Source organism: Syngnathus leptorhynchus, chromosome 15, assembly GCF_054491065.1.
Source record: "Syngnathus leptorhynchus isolate UIUO chromosome 15, UIUO_Slep, whole genome shotgun sequence".
Taxonomy (NCBI): Eukaryota; Metazoa; Chordata; class Actinopteri; order Syngnathiformes; family Syngnathidae; genus Syngnathus; species Syngnathus leptorhynchus.
In genome coordinates, this window is record NC_141209.1 from 7,173,124 (window position 1) to 7,196,890 (window position 23,767).

The 23,767-nt window shown below is 41.4% G+C and overlaps 1 protein-coding gene across 4 annotated transcripts; it reads right to left on the bottom strand.

The window, feature by feature from the left end:
- Positions 1-125: 125 nt before the first annotated feature.
- Positions 126-23,284, bottom strand: LOC147045436 (pleckstrin homology domain-containing family G member 3-like). Of its 4 annotated transcripts, none has more exons than XM_085931863.1 (19): positions 23,075-23,284; positions 18,181-18,248; positions 9,866-10,392; positions 8,049-8,149; positions 7,137-7,206; positions 7,013-7,059; positions 6,776-6,926; positions 6,574-6,705; positions 6,320-6,502; positions 6,079-6,171; positions 5,755-5,841; positions 5,635-5,665; positions 5,422-5,523; positions 5,285-5,317; positions 4,619-4,629; positions 4,019-4,249; positions 3,158-3,265; positions 1,561-2,893; positions 126-1,455 (listed from the first exon to the last, which is right to left on the bottom strand). In XM_085931863.1, exons 2-19 carry the CDS (start codon positions 18,227-18,229, stop codon positions 809-811), a joined length of 3,936 nt encoding a protein of 1,311 aa, XP_085787989.1. In that variant the 5' UTR covers positions 18,230-18,248; positions 23,075-23,284; the 3' UTR covers positions 126-808. The 4 variants fall into 4 exon arrangements, with proteins under 4 accessions (XP_085787989.1, XP_085787986.1, XP_085787987.1 ...); XM_085931860.1 differs by having other exon boundaries at positions 3,932-4,249; XM_085931861.1 differs by having other exon boundaries at positions 3,932-4,249; positions 23,050-23,284.
- Positions 23,285-23,767: the final 483 nt, after the last annotated feature.

Here is a 23,767-nt window from a genome sequence, read left to right on the forward strand (position 1 = left end):
TTGACTGTAATGTCCATGACAATCTGAAAATGTAAGGCAAGTATATCTTATATTGATACTACTATTCCAGTATGCATTCATACTGATTCATTCATATATCAGTCAGCACATTAAGGACTAATACAGATAGAATAAAAGTTTATTCATGAACTCAGTCTCATCAAAGACTGCCTCATACAGATGTGTACTCAATACATCATGACAATACTGTATGTGTATCAGTCCATGACATCACGCGCCATTTCTGTTTTTAATGCAAATATGGCAAACTTCAAGTAGTCTTTCTGGAATAGAAAGCTTTCAAAAGGAGTTTATACACTAAAGTTGCTATTTACATGCCAACGTTTGCACCCCAATACAGCTTCATAAATATTACTCAATAAAAATAGAAATTGGAGGAAAATAATAAAGCTCCAGTGATGCATGAAAACAGCTGTCAGTCAAAGTGACTGCTGTCACATTAAGTTTTTTTTTTTTTAACATTTATAGCCAACAAAAGGAAACTCTTTGGTGCGCGGTCAGTTTAGTTGAGGTAATCTTCCCACATCTGCTTGTTGTTATGCTTTAATAGTGACAACTAAACAAAAGCCTATCTAGTAATAATACCAATCAGGGGACTGTTGACACACTTACATCCGATGAGTTAGGAAAAGTCCCAAATGTACAAATATTGCAACAAACTTTTTAAAGACATCGTTTCCCCACATTGCATGGACCAATAACATCCCTTCACAAATCAATCACCTGGTGCGTCCAATGCGGACTGCACAACACTGACCAAAAGTTCCCTCTTAGTAAAGATAAACAGTTAATACGTTGATGAGCTGGTGCTCAAACTCTGGAACTTCTCCCGTAAACTTTTCACCAGATTACTTTCTGACGTCTTGGCTGAACTCGGTGCAGCCGACTTGCCGGGACATCGTGAGCTGTCCTCCGGTTGCTGGTCTTCTTCTGCGAGGACGCTGCATTGAGCAGCGGTGAGAGATGCCAGACTGCTAGGACGGCAGGTCCGCACGGGTTCCTGCAAGTTCTGCACTTCATGGAGTGGCAGGGAACCAAGCATGTGCTCCAGCGAGCTCCACCTGCACAGTAGTTTGGACCGGGGGCGCGGCCAGTCTTGATCTCCCCTCTCCTTGTACCAAGTCTCGGGTTGTGCCTCCGGACATTGCGTCGGGTCTTTATGAGAGTCTGTGTGAGAGCAGCAATTGCATTTGGCCGGAGAACATTCCAGCGAGCTGTTTGAGGAATCAGCATCCGGTTGGCTGGGGTTGTATTTGGAGCAAAGCTCTTGTACGTCAGGCCAGTGGAAGTTCTCCAATTGAGGGCTTTGCGGATCGGTCAACGTGCTGCGGGAGCTGGCCGCAGAAGACGGAGTCTGGACTGGACTCGGTGTATTCACCTCGTGGACGACCATCTGGTCACAAGCATTCAAGGGCAGTCTCAGGTTGGGTTTACCTGCACACATTAAATACAAAACACATTGTAGAGCACATGTTTGAAGTCCGCTAATTTGTTTATATTTATTAAATCAATCAATAAATAAATGCATCTTCCATTTACTTTTTTTCTTGACCTTCTCCTCAAGGACAGCAGGCATGCTCTTGAATCCTTGTTGACTGGAGGCTTCCCGGTTCCTCTGCCAGACCATCGGTCTGTTATTTTTGATGCGCTGGCTGTACTGACGAGCCAGTTGGAACACTTTGTTCTTCATCTTGCCCATGTCCTGCAAGATCTGGTCTTCGTCAACGCTGGTTCTGAAGCTAATGAGCCTGGGGAGCTGGGCCAGGCTCTTTCCTTGAGTCATAGAGGTTCTACGCTGCTTGCAGTCTCGAGCGGAGTCTGTCTCTTCCAGTAGAACATCTGAACCGACGGACGAGGGACTTGTTTCTTCTAGAATTAGGGATGGTTGCTTTCGGAGTTTACATTCTGAGGAGTCCAAACACTCAAAGGGATTTTTCTCCTCTTCTCCAGCCCACTGGACTTCCTCCTCTGACTCCATGTCTTGCCATACTTTGATCATCTCCGATGAAGGTCGGAAGTCTTCATCTGTGGTAGAAGAATCGGTGACACTTAGAGATCGAGCCTTCACTTCCTCTGATCTCAGTCTTTCAGCCTTTTGCTCAATGTGTGCGTTTGGGTTCTTTTCTAAGCCCGGAAGGTCAAAGACTGACCAAGAAGTAGGTCTGTAACGGGAGAGGACTTTCCTATGGACTGGGACGGCGGCGTGCTGGTCGGGAATATTGTCAAGCTGTCGGCTCAGCTGCCTGACCAGACCTGCTGGAATGTAGGAGAGACTCTCCCTGCGCTTGATGCTGAAGTTGGCGTCTTGGTGCTCGGCATGCTCATAGTATCTTCTGATCTTGTGGATCAGGAGGAGATCCTGTTTGGAGAGAGTGGACCGACGTTCCCCCTCGATGGGGACGGGTTCACAAACGGTCTCAGGGGTCACCTGCCGCTCAGGTGGTGATACAGTGGGCGACTTTTCTTCAGAGTCCGTGCAGATGGAGGGGCTTATGAAGACTTCATTGGGTGTCAAAGGTGAGGAGCAAGCCAGGGAGCCCAGATCCTCAGAGACCAGGCTGCTCCGCCTGGGCAGGCCAGTGATGAAGCGTTCGGCGATTACACTCGCTTGATCCAACACGGAGCACGGTAGGATTCTCTTATTCCCGGCCACAACTTCCTCTTCCTCCTCCGAGAGCTCGCCGCTCATCAGCGCACTCGTTTCCTCAACTTGAAGACCAGACGAGTAGCTTTCGCCCTCCGCTTCTTCACCGGTTTCTCTAGAAGTCTCAGGCGACTCCGGAGTGACGGCCTCTAGCGATGACTCGGAATGTTGACGGATGTTCTCCACTTGAGAGAGGCAGTCCGAAGGGTGCGGCTCGTCCAAATGGACCTGAAATATGACAAATAGGTTTGCGTTAGAGATGCAATTAGACATCGAAAGCAGATCGAAGCACTCTGCACAGGCCATTATCTTCATGGACCATTTCAAAGCCAACTAAACTGTCAAAGTGAAAGGAACGGACGGTTAAGCGCTGCAATTCGACACAGAATTGTATCAAGTCAAGTCAAGTCAAATCAAGTCAAGTCAAGTCTATTTATATAGCCCTACATCACAGACAAGTCTGAAAGGGCTTCACATGAAGGAGAAAAGGACCTGTTTTGTCTCAGCCGCATCTCTCTGGCTTTCTTCATGGCTGTGTGTTTCTTGAGTCTCCTTTCTCGGCGTGTCGGTCAGCTGAGCAGGATCGCCGACTTCATCATCCTGAAAGAGTCCACAAATTTCAGTTCCAATCTTTTCAAAATGTAGGCAGGGCTCAGCAGAAGAATTATTGTCGTCGGCAACACTTGATATCGAATCAAGTAGCCTTTTCTAAGAACTCGAACCTTCCAAACAAAAAAAAAAAACTAAACATAATCAGAGCCCATTGTACTGTAACAATGGAGGTGATTATGAAAACTCTGACGGGAAAATGTTTATCAAAGAAGAATCATTTCATAAACTGGCTGCATTCATCTTTGAAGTCAAGCAGAACACATTCAGTCAACGGTCGTGATGCAAATGAAGACACGAGTTTCATTCAAAACTAGTTATGAAACGAAGCCCGCTGACAACGGCACCAGACAGGAAAACACACCAACGGATCAATGCATGCAGAGAAAGGCCCATGCAAACAAAGAACATGACCTGCGTGTTGCACCTCCGCGGCTCACAGCTAGCAATGTGAGCGCGGCGGCCCACAGAAACACAACCTGACTCATTCTTTGTGCAAGGCGCACATGGAGCTGTTAGTGGGATGCGTACATACATACAGACAGAGCGGGACGAGGGTCGGCGTGGGCGAAAAAGGAGAGGGGGGTCGAGAGGTGCGCGGAGCAAACGCAACGAAGCGGGAACCGGGGAAAGCCGTGGGTGGCTGGAAACCCTCACCGTTGTGAAGTGAGAAGAAAGCAAAGCCCGGGCTCGATAGTGCCAGCAGGAGATGGCTGCCAACACGGAACTGGCAAAGTCGGCTACCTGGTCGTCCCCCATTAGTAAATCCTCCTTGAAACTGTCCCCCTCCTCATCATCCTGTTTTTGCAGCTCTGTCATCGGCGGCGTCGGACCCCCCTCGTGAGGCGAGGAGGGCGCTTCTGCCGGTGTGGAACTTAGCTGCTGCGCGGCATCTTCCGCAGCGGGCCTCTCACCCTCGCTGAGACCAGAGGCCTGAGGCTTGTCCCCAAGTAGGGCGCTCTCACTCTCGGCATGCTGCGAGTGACGGCACACAGAAGGACAACACTTGGGATTGGGAATCATTAAGATGCTTTGCCTTCTGATGAGATATCATTTGGTTGCAGAACGTTCTGTGAAAAATTGTTCTGGCAAAGAATTTTTTTTATTTTTTATTTGATAGGGACAGTGTACATGAATGAACATTTCTGTGGCTGCACCAGACTTAGCCAATTGGCTATTCAATTAATTTTATTATTATTACCATTATGTGGGTGTGACGATGATCATTGGGACTTTATTAATTTTATTATAATTAATTTTATTATTATTATTATTACCAGTATTATTTTAACATTAGTATTTTAATCGAGTGCAAACATTTGAGAAAACATTTCCAGCACTTACCTTCAAAACATCTGTAAGGAGAGCGAAGAGAAAACAGAGAAGCAGTAATTAACAAATGACCATGTTCCGATTTTCCCAAATTCAATATTTCATGTGCAAATAAGCCGTGTAACACATGCATCTTGTGCAATTATAGCCCAGGCGCAGTCTGGCCCAGACTCACGAGAGGGAGGCCTTGGGATTAGATAAAAGTCAATTACAAAAACATCCTTCTCTCAAAGCGAACATGATGCAATTATCCAGGTTGTGATGGCCAACTCCCTCATTGAGATGGCAAGGTTGACATGAAAATGATATCTTCAATACATCGGTGTGCAAAAAATGGATGTAAACTGGGAACAATGGACTATATAATCTCGCTCGTTCATAATGGACAATTATTTACGAGGCTGAATTTGCCTGTTGAAAAGAGCTTAGGGAGGACAGAGCCTTGCACCGATGCCGTTTAATTAACTTCATTATGGTTGAGGCCAGCGGAGTGTGTCTTTTCATCTGGTTAGCGAGCATCTTTGAGTGCGAACAAAGCAGATCTGCGATGGCAATTTGAAAAGCTCTCGTATGACCATCGCCTTGGTTAGATGGTTTTCTGGGCCCGGAGAAAAATATGCATGTACGTAACAGCGACTTTAATACGTTTGATAAATATGATGTAAACAATTTACTCACCTTTTGTACTTTTTATGATTTGTTTAGCAGGTTCTAAAACGGAATAGGGGGGGGACGATTAATGCCATTCCCAAACAAATATAGTCGGGGTTGTATGCGGCTTGCTGGATACAAAATGGAGTCCAAAATATTTGTACCTGATCTCCTGCGGCCATTCCATCCTGCAAGATGGATGTCACTTGATTGGTACGAATCTGCTCTCTTTACCCTCTCTGGGCTACAGTGGTACTTCCCAACACCTAAGTAGGAAAAAGATGGTCACTAGACTCATTAAGACTTCACAATAACAATTTCTTTACACGATAAATACAATGTAAATGAACAGAACCCATTTTTATAATCACACTCACAATTGGAATTGTCCACGATAGCTTCTTTTGCCTGAGATATGAGCAGATTTAGAGTTTTGTCACACAATGGTTGGAAAGAGATGAAGTTATACAGTACAGTGAATGGACATTGTTGTGAACCTTTGGCGGAACAATGGCGTTGTGGTTCTCCAGAATGAGCCTCTTGATGTGATGGGCCCAGAGACGCTTCTCTTCTACAGATTTGGCCTACGACAACAACAAGCCCTTGTCCTTGTTATTAAAGATACAGATGACGCATGGTGGCCCGACAAAAACAAAACACAATGCAGCCTACTCGCAGGATCCTAAAGGAAAGTTACTTACTAGCATACATTTTATTACAGCCATCATTCTAAAAAAAATAATGTGGATTAAATAAGTGAACACATAGCCCTGTCTTTAACGATAATAATAAAAAACGGTTGAGGGAAAGTTCACGTTTACCTGCACGGTATGGGGCTGCTTGGGATGCTTGAAGTGGATGACACTGAAAAGCAGAGGATCCTTTGCACTGTCAAGTAGCATCAAGGTGGAGCACTAAAAAATCACAATATTAGGGAAGAATAAGGCTTCAGTTAGCCTAATATGTTAATTAAACCTGCTGAGATTTTCATAATCAATAAAGGTGCATTTTTGTTCCTTATCAAATCTAATTGACAATAATGGAAAAAAAATAATAACATACAGAGATATGAGTCTTGTAGACATAGTGCTCTCCTCTTCTTTTAGTAATGAGCAGCATCTTTTCAAACAGGAAGAGCGTCCGACTGTTCTTTGCCCGCAGGACATGAAAGGTGCCTTCCAGCACCAGCTCGCCGTAAGTGGTCAGGTCAGGACCTTTCCAGTTGATCAAAAGGGACTGGATCTCCTGCACGTGCGCAGGACAACAAGTGCATTAACAATCTTCTCACGTTACTGTGTTTTATAATTGTAGCAAACCTGCACTCTGACGGCGTGCTCGTGTTTCCTCTTCATGTCGTTGATGTACCAGGCCACCCCTGTCATGGTGTCTATGGCCTCTTGGATCACCTCGTAGCCCTCCTCGTCTGGGCCAAAGTGCTTCGCGATTTCCTTTTATTGAAGATGAAGAAAATTGTGGCTGGCTCTTCCAAAATAGGAACAACTGAGTAATATGATTTACTTGAAGCAGCAGGTGATATTTTAGGATCCTCTGCACGGGCTTGAGAAGGAAAGAACCCAAGGGGAGAGAACGCTTCAGAGCAGCCTGACGATCCTTGAAGAACTTTGCCAGGGTTTTGCTCCTCATGCAGTCAGTTAATGCCGCGACTGAACTAGAGGATTGTAAAAAAAACATGTTTGTCATGACGCTGATGTGAATCATATTTTTGGGTAATATCTATTTTTTTGCAGCTCTTACTTTGGATAGTTGGTGCAATACTGGGTGTAGATTTCAAAATATTCACTCTGGGGGAACCAAAGAGCAACATGACGTGTGCGTCTGTCCATTTCTTGAAAAACAGGAGGAGGATAAGAACGCTCACCTTCTCGACAAAGCATTGGGCGATGGCCACAGGGTCGTTGTCACACATATCCAACGACTGGAGCAACTCACTGAAAGAGATGCAGCAGAGCATAAAATGATCAATAATGGAATACATGAGTGCCTATTGACAATAAAGTACTCAATAGACTCAACACTTTTAAATACCACGTTATAACATTTCTTGCCACTAGTAGGCAGTGCAGACTGTAAAATAGCTTAATCGCTGTGGAGCTGACGCTGGCCAGGTTGGAGTTCATTTGAAAGCTCATAAAAGCAGAATCCATTCCAACATTTATCACAACTGTTAGGAATTACAAAACACTAAAGCATTTTTTTTTCTTCTCAGGAATGCAAGTAAATAAATATTTTTGGATACTCTATGGCAATGTGAACTGAACTGCAGTGTGAAATGCTTGCCTATAAATCTTACACTATTTATCTAATAGATTTTTTAAGTCATAGTAAGTTTTAAAACTTGTGGTACCATATCCAGAATAAACCTGGTAGTAGCATCATCAGGGTAGTTTGAAAAACAAAATAAAAAAATAATAATGTATATATATTTTTTTATTTGCAAATGTAACTGTGATGCAAGTGGAATTTATTAAAAAAAAAAATGAAATGGTAAGAATCATGACAAACAAAAATCATTTAAAAATCCTACACTTCTCTGACTTCTCTGGAATTACCAGAGTAGCGCCTCACTATGAGAGGAATGTTAATGTGTATTTTGGCAAGCGGCAGGGTCAGCAATGGCCACCAGCTGACGTAAATCGCAGTTCCTGCCTTTAGTGCCCATTTGGAGTCATTGGGTGGAATATCAAACATTAATTAAAAGCTTTCAGAGTAAAATCAGGCAATATAGAAAAAATAAACAAATAGATAATACAAGTCAGTATAGTTAACTTACCTGTTGAATTCATAAATGTCCTCAATATTTCCAAACAGAGCACACACTTGCTCTGGGCGCATGGGCAGGTTGCTCGTATCGATAATGTGAGCCAAATAGTCCTGGAAAACAGTAGTGAGATGAAGTCACATTGCAATTCTACCATTAATGCACATTATTTTGACCAGTGAAGTCTAATCCCGACACTTGCAAATGTATACCACTAGAGGGCGCAAGGATGTGCATGTTTTATATGGCCTACTTTAAAGTAGTACTAGAATCAGTTATTAATATAATTGAATGTATTTATTTAAGTTTAGAAGTCATGGAATATTTTTCCTTGTTTGTGATGTGATCCTTCAAAATGATTCGTTCCATTTATTTATAGGCTATGGCTGATTGACACAGTATAAACATCCACTGCCCATATCGCATATCTATTGAATTCTTTCCAGGGCTGATGGAAAAAAAAAAATCTCACATCCACAGGAGCCCAAAATGCCAACATCCGGATGACTATATGCGCCATCATGCTCAGTTACACACTCACGTGTCATACAAACAAGTAGCAGGGGATGTGGACAAGAGGCAAACTTGCACATGTGGAGACCAAATAAAAAAAAAAAAAAAAAAAGCACAAGAGCAATTAGTTCTGATAACCAGATGTGCCCAAAAAAGACCAAAGAGTAGATCCAATGCAATCCGCCACTTCCAACTGAAAGAACGACACAGCATTCCTGCACGATGAGAGCAGCGCGCACACACACGTGACCTTTAAGCAAAGTGTGGGAGATAGATAGGGAGGCTCAGTCAGCAATGAGCCGCAATCAAAAATACTTTTAAAAGGGATCCTCACATTGCTGTCGATATAATGTCAGGTATGACGATTTGTGGGTGGTTAAAGCCAGGTGTTGGGGAGGGGGCGGGGTGTATTTGGCTGTGTGGGACCATCTGGGTCAAACAGCTGTTCTCTCCACTCCCACTGAATGTGGAGCGTTGAGAACGAGAGGCATGTGAGCCAGTGATAAAACAATATCTAAAGAGAGCGGATGGACACGGTTTCGACAGCAGTCGTGCGTCATATCGAGAGGGCGCTTTGATGAGGTCGTGGAATGAAGTCTCACTTCTTGAGCTTCATGGTGATGATAATATAACTCAATGAGATTAAGACAGCGATGTAATTACAAAAGGTCAGTGGCAGCGGATACATCTGTACGCGAACATGTTTTCACATTGTAGCTTGTGGAAAACCCCGCGGCTCTCCGTGTTTGTGTTGGCTGGAAAAGGCCGTGGCCAGACCAGGCATGTCAAATGAACTACGAGGAGGTCGTGATTTGAAGTGGCTTTGTCAGATGTTAGACGTCAGTGTGGCTTGAGACAAGGTGATGAAAGACGCTTGTTGGTTTACAGCCAGCGTTTTTTCAGAAATGCCTCAAATGTTAAACGCATTAGCATTAGTAGCAGGGGATTGTCTGGCAGCTAAGTGCTCCTGTTTCTATACTACAAACATAGTTGAAGCCAAAAAAGGTTTCCCTTTTCGTCAAGTTGTTTGAATGCATCGTTGAGTGGTAAAATCATTCCTTTTGCAAATCACAACTGTGATGTTCTTATTTCCAAAGGGAGGCTTGGGAAGTGAAAGACCTGCATTGTGTTTGAACAACAAATATGAGCATACTCACTGCAATGGAAATAAACACGCTAAGGTTTTGACCGAGTCATTGACTGTAACAATAAGTGCAGTTGCCAAATGTCAGATCAAACAAGTTTTTACTTTTCCGCTGGTTGTTGACAGCCTGTGGACGTGAAGTCATAGGTCTTCCAAATAACAGCTGACTCACCTCTACAATGCTGCGCAGATCTTTGACATACATGCGCTCCGTTTCGATGATCTCCATGACAACTCGGTCCACGTGGGTCAGTTTCGGGTTGGGCGCCATCGTTTCCGTAACGACAGGTGAAGCTGGGTTATGAAGGATCTGTGCACTTTTCCTGTTGGCGGTGGCGTTATTGTTATTCCACTGGTTGAGCATGAGGTGCGGCTTCCATAGTCTGCTGAACCCCGCCAGGCCGGGACTCTGGTCTCTCGTCTGTTCTACAGCGCTTTCAGCCGGGCTCAGCTCCAAGTCGATGTCCTCCTCGCTCGGTATAGGCGGTGTGCAGGAGGAAGGGAGGGTGACGGTGCTCCCAAAAAGGCTGTGACTGTCACGGGACGATCCAGAAGACAAGGTGGACACGAGACTTACTGGACGTTGGCCTTCTCCATCTAGTGGATCGGCACATAGTTGATGGTAACAGTCTGATTCTAAATCTGCATTCCTTTGTTCATGGTCTCCAGCGGAGAGGGGCGAGGGTAACCGAGGATATTCTATATAGAGGAGAGGAACAGATAAAAAAGTCATTAGGGAAATCTCACAGAATTTCTTTTCAACCCCATTTGTATTTTTTTGGAATACCTCTAAAGACAGACTACTTGTTTCCAGGAGAAATAGGAAAAACATTTTAGGTGACACAAAACTTCTTGTGTCATTGTGAGATCTAAGTATGTCTCATGAGATTTGCAGTAGATGGTTCAGTATTTTCCGAGTTGAGTTCCTTCATCTCGGGCAACTCGACAGGAACAGATGACCATTGCTCCAAAAACTAGATTTTTCTTTTTTCCCCACAGCAGGAAAGGTGAAATCCAGTGGATAAAAAACAAAACAAAAAGTAAAAAAGTAAAAAGTCAAGACACCTCTTTTCAGATGCCATGTAAAGAGACCAAATAGCAAAACCCAGCAATGTGACTGATGAGATGAAAATAGCCAAACGGAACCGGGAGCTTTATTTACATACCCTTTTAGACTGCATTGAAATTCTCAAGAAATACCCAACATATTGAGTTTCCCATTCTTCTCCGCATTGCATCCAAAATATACCATGGAACGCAGTGGTACTCAGTTGCCACTGTAAAGAGAGTTCAATTTCCTCAAGTATTTGCAGGGTTCAAAGAGGTCAAAGCTATTCTATGCTACACCACATAAGTAAGTCTCTGTCAATGTATTTGGAATAAAGCTACAATTGTGAAGTGAAACGGTTCAGGTAAAGTCCATTTGCCAAGTGGGGACGGTGAGGGTAATTTGGTGCTGATCACTCACAGATGTAGCTCACGTTGTCAGCTTGAAATCCGCTCACCTACATCTGTGTCGACAAGTTAGGATAAATGTTCATCATTAGCTGTGCATCATGGAAAGTCTTAACCGTTAAGCCCGAGAGAAAATGTACTCTCAGCCAACATATCCATTCGACCGAAACTACATCTTGTATTGTTCTTCTTGACGCAAAACAAGCCAAATATTTCACATGAGAGCAGACAAATGCTGTCAAGTCAATTTGACAGCTGAATGATGACCTTCCAGTTTATTCACATGCATGCACATCTGGCACCCTCCTACTTTCCATGACTCAGAACTGAGCTGAAAAGAGACTTGTTGCTCTGTCTACTTGCTCCACTATGCACGCTAAGGGATCCAAAGCAATGCAGTGGGGAAAAAAAAAAGAACGGTGGGCTAAAGGGAGATGACCGCTGTTTATGCTCTGTGACATCGAAGGTGCAAAAAAATAAAATAAAAAAGAAAGGGCAAAGGTGACATACCAATTTGAATGAGCCCAGCAGCTTCCTTTCCTAAGTCACTCTTAGGAGCGGTGCCACGTCTGGCTTGGGCATGGGCTGATTAATATTCAAAGAGCATTATAACCAAAAGAAAAAAAAATATGTTTTTCTAGTTTTAACCATAGATCTGAGCTCCTACTCCAGCTTTGATGAACCACAATAGATAGGCATGAATTATCTGTGACTGACACCACTTCACTACATCTCCCCGATCCAATGCAAAAATGGTTTCATCCTTCATTATTTGTGATATTTCGTGAGGTCTTCACCGAGGAGGCATGTAGTCTCGAGTCTCTTTAACATCTGCAAACAATTGCTGTTAAGCTCAGCAGGACACATTGACAAGGCCAGAACTATTACAGTGTCACTCCTGTCATGTGTGTGCTACTAAACTGTATGCTATTAAGTTAAAGTTTAAACAGAACCACGACGACACCCATCGGTTTGTGGGCTTCCGTTTGTGTGCAAAGTCTGCATTATGGCTTTTATGTGTTTGGAATGGGACACAAACATATCTGGATTTAGTCTTCTGGTGATTGGATGAATGTATTCTTCATAAGAAAGGAATTTAAACACATAAAAAGGTTTATTTTCTCCCATTCATTTACACCTTAAGAATAAAGAAGACAGTTTATGCTCTGCAAACTAGAATTTTTAATTTTTTTTTTTTAAATACAGACCAGAATTTTTGTAAAGTGTAGAAGCTCATTTGTGGCTGCCATATAATTAACCAAGTCAAGACTGCAGTGACAGGCACGTATTTGGACTACGTTCAGAACAGCCCTCAAATTCCCAAAGAGAAATGTTTCAGTGAGTTTTACACTAAAAAAAAACTTCATTTAATGTTTTCCCTAAGTTACTTCAATTGTATTAAATTTGATCAACTGATCATCTACAGTTGTAACTTAAAGTCTAATCAATGGTTAACATGTACCCAAAAAGTGAAGTTGATGCCACAAGCATGATTTTCGTTAACAAAAATCTTTTGGGTGTTAGCCGTCAAATATAGTTGACCAATAAAAATCCTTGTTTGGACTTGTGAATGATGATTAAAAATGAGGTGTTTCGGGCGAGACATTTACTCACTAAGGAACTTGATGACAAATCGGTCCACACTTTGTAATGTAAAGTCTAGGCTAGTCCTTATCTGACAAGCAATGCACATGGTTCACATGCTGTGATGTCATAACGGTGATTCCGGGGAAGAACAAGACTACTGACAGCCATAAAAGCACATAGCAATTAACTTTTCTAAAAAGGCGCAGTCACTGGAATGACAAAAACGATTAAACTTCTCTTTAAAGCTGTAGGCTCAGAGAACATTCCTTGATATAGAAAATCTGGTTTACGGACTATCGGTGGGCCTACCTTACTGGAAGAAACCTCAAGTGTCATGAATATTCCAACCATAACATTCCTTGAAATGATTTGGAATGTATCAGAGCAAATAGTTGCAGATATGGATTGCAACAATAGGGAAAGGGATAAGGCAACGGCATGCAACTACGAAGCTTTGTGTAGGTTGCAAAATTTCGAGAGGATGTGACTCATGTTGCCAACAATGATGCATGCAAACAATCATCGTTGCAACATCGCCTGCTTATTAATTGTACATTTGTCTCTCATAGCGCAATAGAATTCCGAAGACGCTATTCGGTGTTGCGTAATACAATGCCAAACTGCATAAGAGTCGAAAAACAATGCAGGCTCCAAAGGGTAAATTGCAAGCATTGCTAGTAGACAATACTAATTACATATTTCAAATAGCTCCATGTAGTTATAATGTTCTTGTGTGTGATGACATCACAGACAGGGAATAATGAGAAGAACCAAAAGAAAACAAAAAAGGGCAACATTTCAAAGGCAATGATGCTTACTTATTAAATCTTGCCCATTCCCGCCAAGACCAGACTGATGAGTGAGAACGAAGAGCCGCTTTCCCAGCAATGACAAGCATTTATAACTTTTTGTGAATCACAAACATGGAATTGCTGATTACTTCTTTCCACTATCTCGGCTTGATACAAAATTGTAAATCCTTCTTGTGACCGAATTGACAAACTGTGGGCGGTCAGAACAACAAATGAATCACGTCACGCTCCACCGTACAATATATTCGTCATTAAATTATTACACACTGTGTTTAAAGGCAAATAATGACCAGTGATATATATTAAAAAAAATATATATATTTTAGATTTGGGGAAGATGGAGCCGAGATTGATTTGCATGCAGAACTCACCAAACGGGGTCATTTGGCGTGCATTCGTATGGTTGGCTTGTTTTCTTACCAGATTGAGCTTCAAGATCGTTCGACTGGTTGAGGTCACACAGAGTTTGATTACTGTGGTCACACTTGACTCAACGACATGCACCAAGTGGGAAAACGAGCTAGACTTGAATGAGACTGGTCAAATGATTGTTTTATCATCTGTTTCCTTGATACATTCTTGGCACTGTCAAATCGTGTTTTCGGAGACAGATCCGTCGAGTTTTTTTCTTTTCCCCCCCAATAATTCATACATGCATTTTTTACCTCTTCACCCAAAAAATTAGAACATTCTTAGTCAATCCCTGGGCTCGTACTGAATATGTATTAGTTCAACAGACCTGCAGCATGAAGGAATGTAAAAAAAAAAAAAAATAAATAATGTGGAAACTTCTCTCACAAACAAGGAAACGATTCCCATCTTATAAAAAGACAACCTTCGCTAACCTGATTTTTTTTTTTTTTCCCCCACTGACACAACACATGAGCCTATCATCCTTACTGATATGAACTTTATAATCTTTCACGCTCCAATAAAATTGAAGCTTTTCCATGCCTCTGGGTTTCCTTCTTCAATACCTTCACACCTAACAATTGCAAGTCTGATCCCCTTGGGAAAAGCTCCTTCCCACCTAGTAATGTGAATGGCTACTCCACATGAGGGCAAGGAGGCTGCATTCTCGGATAAGACCCAGAGGTGTTCGCAGACCATTATCAAACAGCATGAGCCTAAATGGCAGGAATTATACAAGACCCAGATTAGTTTACAATACCAGAATGGAAGGAGGAGTTCAGGTCGCAATTTTTTTTTTTTTTGGGTGCTCTGAATATATACCGTAAATGTTTTATTCAAATTCTACCAGCATTTGCCCCACAAGCAGATTTTAATGTTAATAATTAGCCTAAAGGTGAGTAAATAAATGGCAGTGGAGAGCAGAATACACACGCACATGTTCAATCTGCATTCCACAGTGACACTCAAGGTCAAAATGCTGGGCTGGGAAACATCGAGCCAATTTTGGTGTTTTTACAAGTAAAATGACCTGAACTCTTTGTAGTAAATATATTTTGTTATGTTTAAGAAGGTGATTAGCAAAATGTGAAAATGATATTACATTTATCACATACAAACCAGTACAACTCGGGAGTTTCGATACATTTTTCATCAGGGCAGATTTGTCAATCTTTCAAGCACGAAAAGCTCACATTTAATCCGGTAAAATTCCCGAGTGCTTGACCTTTGCCCTGAAAGAATCCAGCCATGCCAAGCGACCTCAGCGTATTGGCATGTGATGATCCACTTCGGAAACCCCTTCATCGACTTTGCACCCCCCCCCCCCCCACCAACAAGAATGCTTCAGGCATTTGCATACTCAGCCAGTTCTCTCAATCTATTCAACACTCACGTTTCCTTTCACATCTGGGCTTGATGGTGGCGAGAAATCCACTGTAAACGTTAGCACCAGTTTGCTGATCTACAAGCACACTGCTGTCGTGTTAGCACCTCTCCGGAGTGTGCAGCTGTGCTAAGTGTGGAGAGGAAGAATATCATTTGCTTCACACCGAGCCGTTAATCACGTGCAGGGTTGTAAAAGGTGGGAAGTAGTTTATTCAGCGGTTTAGGTATCAGCGCGGACCGATGAGGAATTGAACGTCAGTGACCCAGATCTTTTATCAGAACAACGCTGACCTCTGATAAGGCAGAATAATAATGCCAGGTAGTGGCAATTCTCCTCTGCTTACTTCCTCAAGTGAGTAAACAAAGAAAAGAGCAGAAAACTGTCCAACATGTGGAACACATTCCAGCCACTTATTCTACAGTATAAAATACCTGTGGACCATTTCAACGGATCAGATTATTGCAAATTTTATATTTTAAAAATGTGTGTTTTGCTCTTGTACTGGGGTGGGAATGTGATCAAGTTATAGAAACAGATCCGTGAAGTCTTTTTTTCAAAAATAATTGGCTTGTCATAACAGGTTCCACTATAAATGTTGGACGAATAATCTCATTTAATCCATGCAATTGCTTACAACAAACCAACAAAAAGTGATAGAGGCTGATTTGATTGAGGTTCTTGCAAAAAATCAGAGCAGAGAGCCTGTGACTAATGTGGCTAATCCAGTGGAAGACTTTTATAGTAGGAATGCTATTGTAGGGTGCAATAAAATGACTTACAATGATATTTAAATGCTTTGAGGGGAACGCGAGAGCCTGAGACAATATAGTGAGGTTGAAGCAGGAACCCCAGGTATGTAATTGTAAACCGCATAGACGCAACAACTTCAAAACTAAGTTAAACTCGTTCACTCAGCGTTTTACCAAAGGTTATGTGAGGTTGCAGTGAGCAATTAAGCAGCAGTTAAAAAAAGTTCCTATCCAGCAAAGGAACTCTATTAAAAAAAAAAAAAAATGTTGCTGCCATCATCCATCCACATCTCGATACCCACTGAGCTGGAAAAGCTGCAAAGAATGGAGATCATTGGCCCGTCCCCCAGAAGCCATTTAAAGCTGTACATTCTGCACACACAGCTACATTCCTGCCAGGGGGTAAGGATATCTACGGGAGGGGAGTCCTTATCTTTGAGCGAGCCGCCGCAAACTGACAGCTGAGATGTGCATCAAACTTTTGACACCATTGAAAATGATGGACAGGATATTCCACCATGGTGTGCAAAGTTGCACTGAAGTGGAAAAGTCTGAGGGCTTTTTATGTTCCTGTCATCGAGCTGCTCTGGAAAAATAATCCATTCAGGTAACAAATGCTTAAATCAGATAGGAGGGAACATCCGCCACTTGATGGATGAAGATACTTGCCTTTAGGGTGCTTTTTTTTGGGTGAAAACTCACAAAGGATTTTCAAGCATGCGGGTAGTGGAAGGAAAAAGGCAGCTCACTCAGTTCATAAACCTTTGACCTTGCAGAACAACTACAATTGGATGACCACCACAATGTTTACCCAGACTACACTCCCATTCTGGCTTCACCATGTGCATTCCTTGTGTCCAGTAATCCACATTTGATCAGCAATCACACAAATATCATAATTACTTGTTTCTAGACGAGCAATGATTAACCGAATAATCAACAACTAATCCATTATTAAAGTAATATAATCGATTAATTGTTTAGATTTTTTGTTGAAATGCAAGATCTTTGTGTTGAACCGAAATAAAGACTTTACTTTTACTTGGACAAACTATTTTTTCTGGCCAAACTAATAATAATAATAATTATTATTATTATTATTATTTATAATATATTTTATTTTATTTATTTTTATTTAATTATTATTAATTAATAATTAATAATAATAATAATTATTATTATTATTAATGTATGTTTTCTGCATCATCAATTTGAAATAATGTCCTATTTTTGAATAAAGGGGAGGAAATCAAAACTTTTTTTTTTTAATCTGATTCATTGATTAATCGACAAATTAATTGACAGATTGATTTTTAAAAAAATTTAATTTGTAGTGTCGCTCTTTCGTCCTCCGTTATTGAACATCCACCTTGACAACAATAACAAGGAAGTTAAGTCACCCTAACATTCGTCCCAACTAGGTCAAACTAAAATGTGAACAAGCTGCAAAATGCACTTCGGCAGTACGATCAGTGCACCGCATGTACTTTGGAAGAAAAACGACTACTAAAGTGGATGACACACATTTCTTCCAGCCAAATGTTTCTTTGGTCCAAAGCTAAAGCAAGGAAAAGGGAACCATTGACACATTTGTAATCTCCAGCCAAAGAGGAAACCCAGCGCCGAATGTAGAGTTGGGGGGGAGGCGTAGGGGGGGGGGAGTGAGGGGCAGAACAGGCAAACAGACACAAAGAGGCCTTGTGTCAAAGCCTCGCCTCTGCGACTAATGATAACGAACACTAAAATAATATGTAATTTGAGTTGCCGCCCTCCATCCTTGTTTTTATCCCCCCCTCGTGCATGCAGCGTCATCAAACTATCTCGGCGGTCTGTGATTTGGACGCATTCTGGTTTGATGTGTGCGAGGTTGCAGCTGTATGGCGGAATTTGGCAGAGCTCCACAGATACACAAAGACGCTCTGAGCCAAACACGACTGTAGGAGGACCGCTCGCCAAGACATTACTTTGGTCTAATTCTTCTACTTGCACCAGCATTCTGGTTCTCCTACACAGATGAGGAACTAAGACTGACAAATTAAAGCTTTTAGCAAGTGTATGAATACATTCACAGATGCATTGAGCTTACCTTCCCCCATTGGGCCCTGGTGGAGAACAGAATGGGACCCTTCTGGCATGGCACTTAGGCCTTTGGAGCTGAAAAAGAAAACAAAGACACATCATGTCTAGCCCCACTATACTGTAAAGCAGAGAAATGGTGATCCTTCATGGTATGGTCCAAGTTTCCTGTTTTTTTTTTTTTTATCATGAGGCCAAAGGGTTATTGGACCTTACAGTAAGGAGGAAATTCTTGTCATTCCCCTCTTCAGTGCTCTTGGCTTATACATGCCAACCACTTTGTAATGTATAGGGCAGCCTGGGTGGAGGCATGGGTGGTGGGAGGACTGTGATATGAGCTCATGCTAATCAGGAGAGAAGGAAGAAGGAGAGCCTCCAGAAGAACTGTCTCATAATTGTACAATAGTTTGGATGTGTCAATATGTAGTGTGTGTTACCATTTTCTTCATCATATCAGTGGCATAGCCCAAAATAGTGATGCTGGATATTATATTAAACAGAATTAAAACAATAAAAAAAAAAAATTCTGCTTAAATGGACAATAAATCAAACACATAATGAAACATCAACAAAGCAAAAAACACTTCAAAATGAACAGAACTTGAGCAACAATCTAGTTCAATAAAAAAAAAAAAAGAATTTCCTTTTATGAACAGTTTCTTCTTTCTAACAGAGATCAAAGCTACACTCTGGTGTCATATATTTTTCCAATTCCTCATGCTAGGAAGAGGTGTGTACCCTCAAAGCAAAACCACAGGCAAGTTCCTCTCTGGTTTCTTGCAGTAAATGAACATGGATCAGTATGCATGAGAACTTGCTAGTTTGTGATTCCAAGTGAGCCTGTGGCCTTTACAACATCACATTCTTAGGGCAGCAAGATCAGAGTAGCAGAAATTATTTGGGGATTAGGATTGTATTGTTCCATTTGCTTTCTCTGGCCACTGTGCCGATCTGACAGCCTAGCCAGCCGGGAATAAAGTGAGCCCATTGCCAAGAAGAGTGCCAATTAAGATGTGCAGGAATGCAGAGAGAAATGTCACAGAGCTAGACACGCAGAAAACTTGCAAGAAAGCGGACATCCGGATAGCTGTAGATTTTTATTTTTACTTTTTTTTTTTCCAAATCTCTATGAATCAACACAAATGCAAATGATCACCACACAATTATTAGTTGAGATTCACCTTTATCGTGGATCTACTGTAAGGAATGAGATGGTGAATGATCTCAGCCACGCTGATGTCAATACAGTACTGAGCTGCCTCAATAAGATTCTTTACAAATGCGGCCTATCCATACAGCCTTTGCTCCAACTTGAACCAATTGAGTTTGAAGTAGTGTGTTCGTTTGTGTGTAAGTTGCTCAAGTGGGCTTTACGTTTTGGTTGTAGGCTTTGAACTAGTCTCAGACGAGTAATAAAATCCTAATAATCCCACCTACAATGACCTCCGAGCCCACCCCACTTACTATTGTGCAGACTATGCTAATCTTTCTATGGTTACTGGTAGGCTCTTAAAAAAAAAAAGATTCAGAAAATAAAATGTTGTCTAAATCTGATTTAATGTGTTTTCAACATGCCTTACCAAAGAGATAAATATCTAATCCAGCCGATTAGAGAGGTCACTCAAAATAGTTTGGCCATGTGTATTCCACACAGAATTAAACAACACATTAGATTCCACCTATTTCTGCTGACACATCGCAATTTCATATTCTTGTTTTCCAAGGGAGGGGAGATGACAAAATGTACAAAAGAAAAACACAATCATACAGTCCACTATTCATGCAAGGTTGAGCACCTGTGCTTAAACTAGCTGCAATTCTTCCCAAATGGAGTGTTTGGTTCCCACAGCTGATGGATGCATTAGCCGCAGAAAGAGAGTCACCAATTTTTTTCCTTAATAGGAGACAGATGTAAGTCAAGCCATTTTGACGGTTATTAAACAAAAAAAAAGCACCAATGGATCACTTCTTTCTTGTTCCTCTAATTGCCAGCCTTCACACTAATTCAACGACTCGGGGGGGCTTTTTGAAAGCATAACAAAAGCATTCAAGGGAACGGTAGAGACAACAAGCGCGGGTAAACAAGTACAATGAAACATGACCTTTATAAAAAATAAAATTAGAAGTTAAAATAAAAAATAAATAAATAAATAAATAAAATAAATACATTTAAAAAAGCATTGGCATCTGCAGTTCCTTTTTTTTTTTTTTTTTTTAAGTTCACAGTCATCAAAATTTAATAGGTCTCTATGGACTGCTCTTCTTCTGTCCCTGTGACTGAGCCCCAATTACAAGCCTGCTGCCAACTTGGAGCAAAATTATGCACAAATGGGCACTTAATAAATTGTTTGAAGCAACAATCAACCGCCCAAATTGACGTTTGGTCATGCAGAACAAGCTGATTGGAGAAAGAAAAAAAAAGCTAAAAATACTCATGCTCTCTCAGGGATGAACTAACCGTGTCATGTTGCATTGGCTGTTTGCCCCAAAATGGCTTGAGAGACTCTTTGGGCATGACATAAACCCCCTTGGGATATCTTCAGTCAGACATACTGGGGACAGACGAACAGGGACACCATCAAGTCAGGGACCTCTTCTGTAGAAAACAACTCGGAGACCAGCGGCCAAATTATTATTTTGGCCCTGCCGCTATGTTTATCTTCTAAGACCCTCCCTCTTGCCCCCTGTCCGTCTTCCTCAGCGTCTTTTTCCCACATGACTCCTGCAGTTTATCCCCCTTCCACACGGGCCTCAAGAGACTAACGACTTTCTATTCACAGGGGTAAACAATACACCCTGACACTCTCCCTTCATCTCAATCAAATCCTCACTTTCTAACAAAAGCACTGCCCACACAGACACAACAAATGAGGCACTTATTTGAATCCACTGCATTTTGGAGCACATGTTGTGGTGAGTGATGAACACCCCCACAGAGTACCATGAACACTACTGCTCAAATGCTTTCAAAAAAAAAAAAAAAAAAACACCCGAATCAAAATAGGCCTTAATGAGAGAATGATTGCTCCCCGTTGCGGTGAAAAAGAACAAACATTATTTCAACATTCTGTAGCCAGTTTTTGTGTGCATTTTTCACACTTTTAAAACTTCCCCCATTCACACAAAGCTGCAAAAATGCTGAATCTTAAAAAAAACAACAACAATGTAATTTGCATTCCGTAGTGCTTTGTCGGTCCAGTCTCATCTAAAGTCATATTATTTCAATAAGTACACGACTCAATGAATTCTTTATTTAAATATCACATATGGGAAGAACATTCAAGGCAATTTTGTCCCTTAGGACAAGCAGTGGATGCACATGTGAGGAGCCAGGCATGTATATTACAACTTAAGTTATTTGCAAGTATGTGAGATTGGGAATCATTTAGACTATCTTGTCGTTTATGTGAAACTGACCCCTTATTGCCCCCGAGATTGGGAATCATTTAGAGTATCTAGTCGTTTATGTGAAACTGACCCCTTATTGCCCCCCCCCCCCCCACACACACACACACACACACACACAAAGTTAGCACTTTTACTGACTTATTGTCATGTCAGCATGACCCAAGTCCCACATTGTTTGGAAATAAAGCTCAAGGCTGCTGAATAGTCTTCCGCCATACATTTGAGCATTTATGGCATCTGCCTTCAAGTAGATAGCCAGACTGTAACAAAATAAATATATAGACCTAACCTCCATATGGCACCTGGAATGTTAAATCACTTACGGCACACACTCGCGCCACTTTCTAACAAAACAATGCTGTCACATGTTTGATTCAAAATGTTTTCTTTGACTCTTGATCTGTAAACTTAGCCGGAAGTTGCAAAAAGCTGCAACAGCATTAACCACTACAAATGTAAAAAAACATTCCGATGCAGTTTGCCTAAGAAAGAAAGTGTTACATGCCAGATGTAAGGTCCAAAACACACTTGGGTAGTTTCCTGTCTAGACCACCTGGACGGTAGCTGCTAGTTGCATTGGGACAACACTTGTGCCTGAAATGATTGTGAGATATTGTCTGCAAGGTCAAGTGGGGTCAAAGAGGAAGATGGAACTTTTCACTAGTAACAGATTGATTTTGTTCCTTTATTCTTCAGCAGCTGTTCATTGACCAAGCTCAGCTTGCATTTTAAATCGAAAGAAACCCGTGGAATCACACTGAGGCACTCATTAGAGGAGAACAATTGGCTTTGGCTGAGCTAAATGAGGGCACCATGGGGGGTAAGTCAAAAGGAGGAAATGGTAAAATGATTCAATGGCATTAAGCACCTTTGCTAATATAATAGACTTAAAAATGTAATAGAAATAAAATTACCCACTAAATAAAAAAAAAGACAAGACAGAGTGAAGCAACTGTGCAAAGTTCACTTAACTAAAAGTGTCCAGTTCAAATACAAACTTTGCTTATCTCAGTGAAACTGACAAACGTTGGAATTGTGCAATTGCACTCGCAAAAAAAAAAAAAAAAGCACACATACAGTACAGAAATGTTTAACCATATATGTCAAAAAGTTTCACATAGAGGAGTCGCTCGTCAGGAATGTGCTGCACCGTTGCTTACTGAGCCAAAGAAGGAAGGCTCATGGTTGGAAAACAGTAGACGTCTACAACTGAAGTTTAGAACATTATAGAGTAACTTTGTGTTGAGGGACGTAAACGTTTCCAAATGTCATCTTCAAAGTGATCAAACAAACAAGCGAGTTGATGACGCGATTGACACGCAGTGAGGACGTTTAATATTTCTTACTAGAAGCAACCATTACCATCAATAATATCAACTACAGCCTCGAATGACTTTTCATATTTGACGGAACTGTCAAATTGCATGCATCAAAACAAATAATAAAATACTGTCAAGTTAACAAAGATTACCGTGCGTTAAAAGCAGCTCACGTACCAAATTGGGCAATTCCTTGACTTCCGACGACGTTTTTCAAGGATTAAAAGTTTGCCTTTGTTTGATTGAAAAAAAACTGACGCGCCATTAATTCCTGGATTTCGACATGTTGCGTCCCAAGGACACGCACATCTTCTGGCATGACTCTCGCTCGCTCGCACAGATTGCAACTGTCTGAAGCGTATTATGTCTTGCAAGAGCAGCAGTCTAGCCGTTGCGTTCAGGTTATATCGGAAAAATGTAAACCAACGTGTGAAACGGTAGAAAAAAAGTCAACATTGATGAGCCCAAGAGTATTCCACTGCTATGAAATAAAACATTGTAAATGTATCTTTGTAAACAAATACATATTTTAGGATTCATCCACAAGGTGACTGTAAATGTTGAAATATACGAGGATTTTGAACACAGCAGAGTGACGACTGCTTTTGACATCTCCGTTGTATTTGTATTTTATTACCTCGCATGTAATGCAAAATAATTGCCTATATTAGCCATGTGCTTTACTGAAAGCAGTTTTGGTCCTTTGCATTTATATATTAAACACCAACCAAATTTGCCCTCCTTTGGTTTTGAAATGAAAACACAATTGAATAAAAACATAATAACACAAATGTTTGTATAAAAATGTGTTTTTGTAATGTTGGAGTGTTTATGATATCATGTATTTTTTCTCACAGTATTATTTTGTAA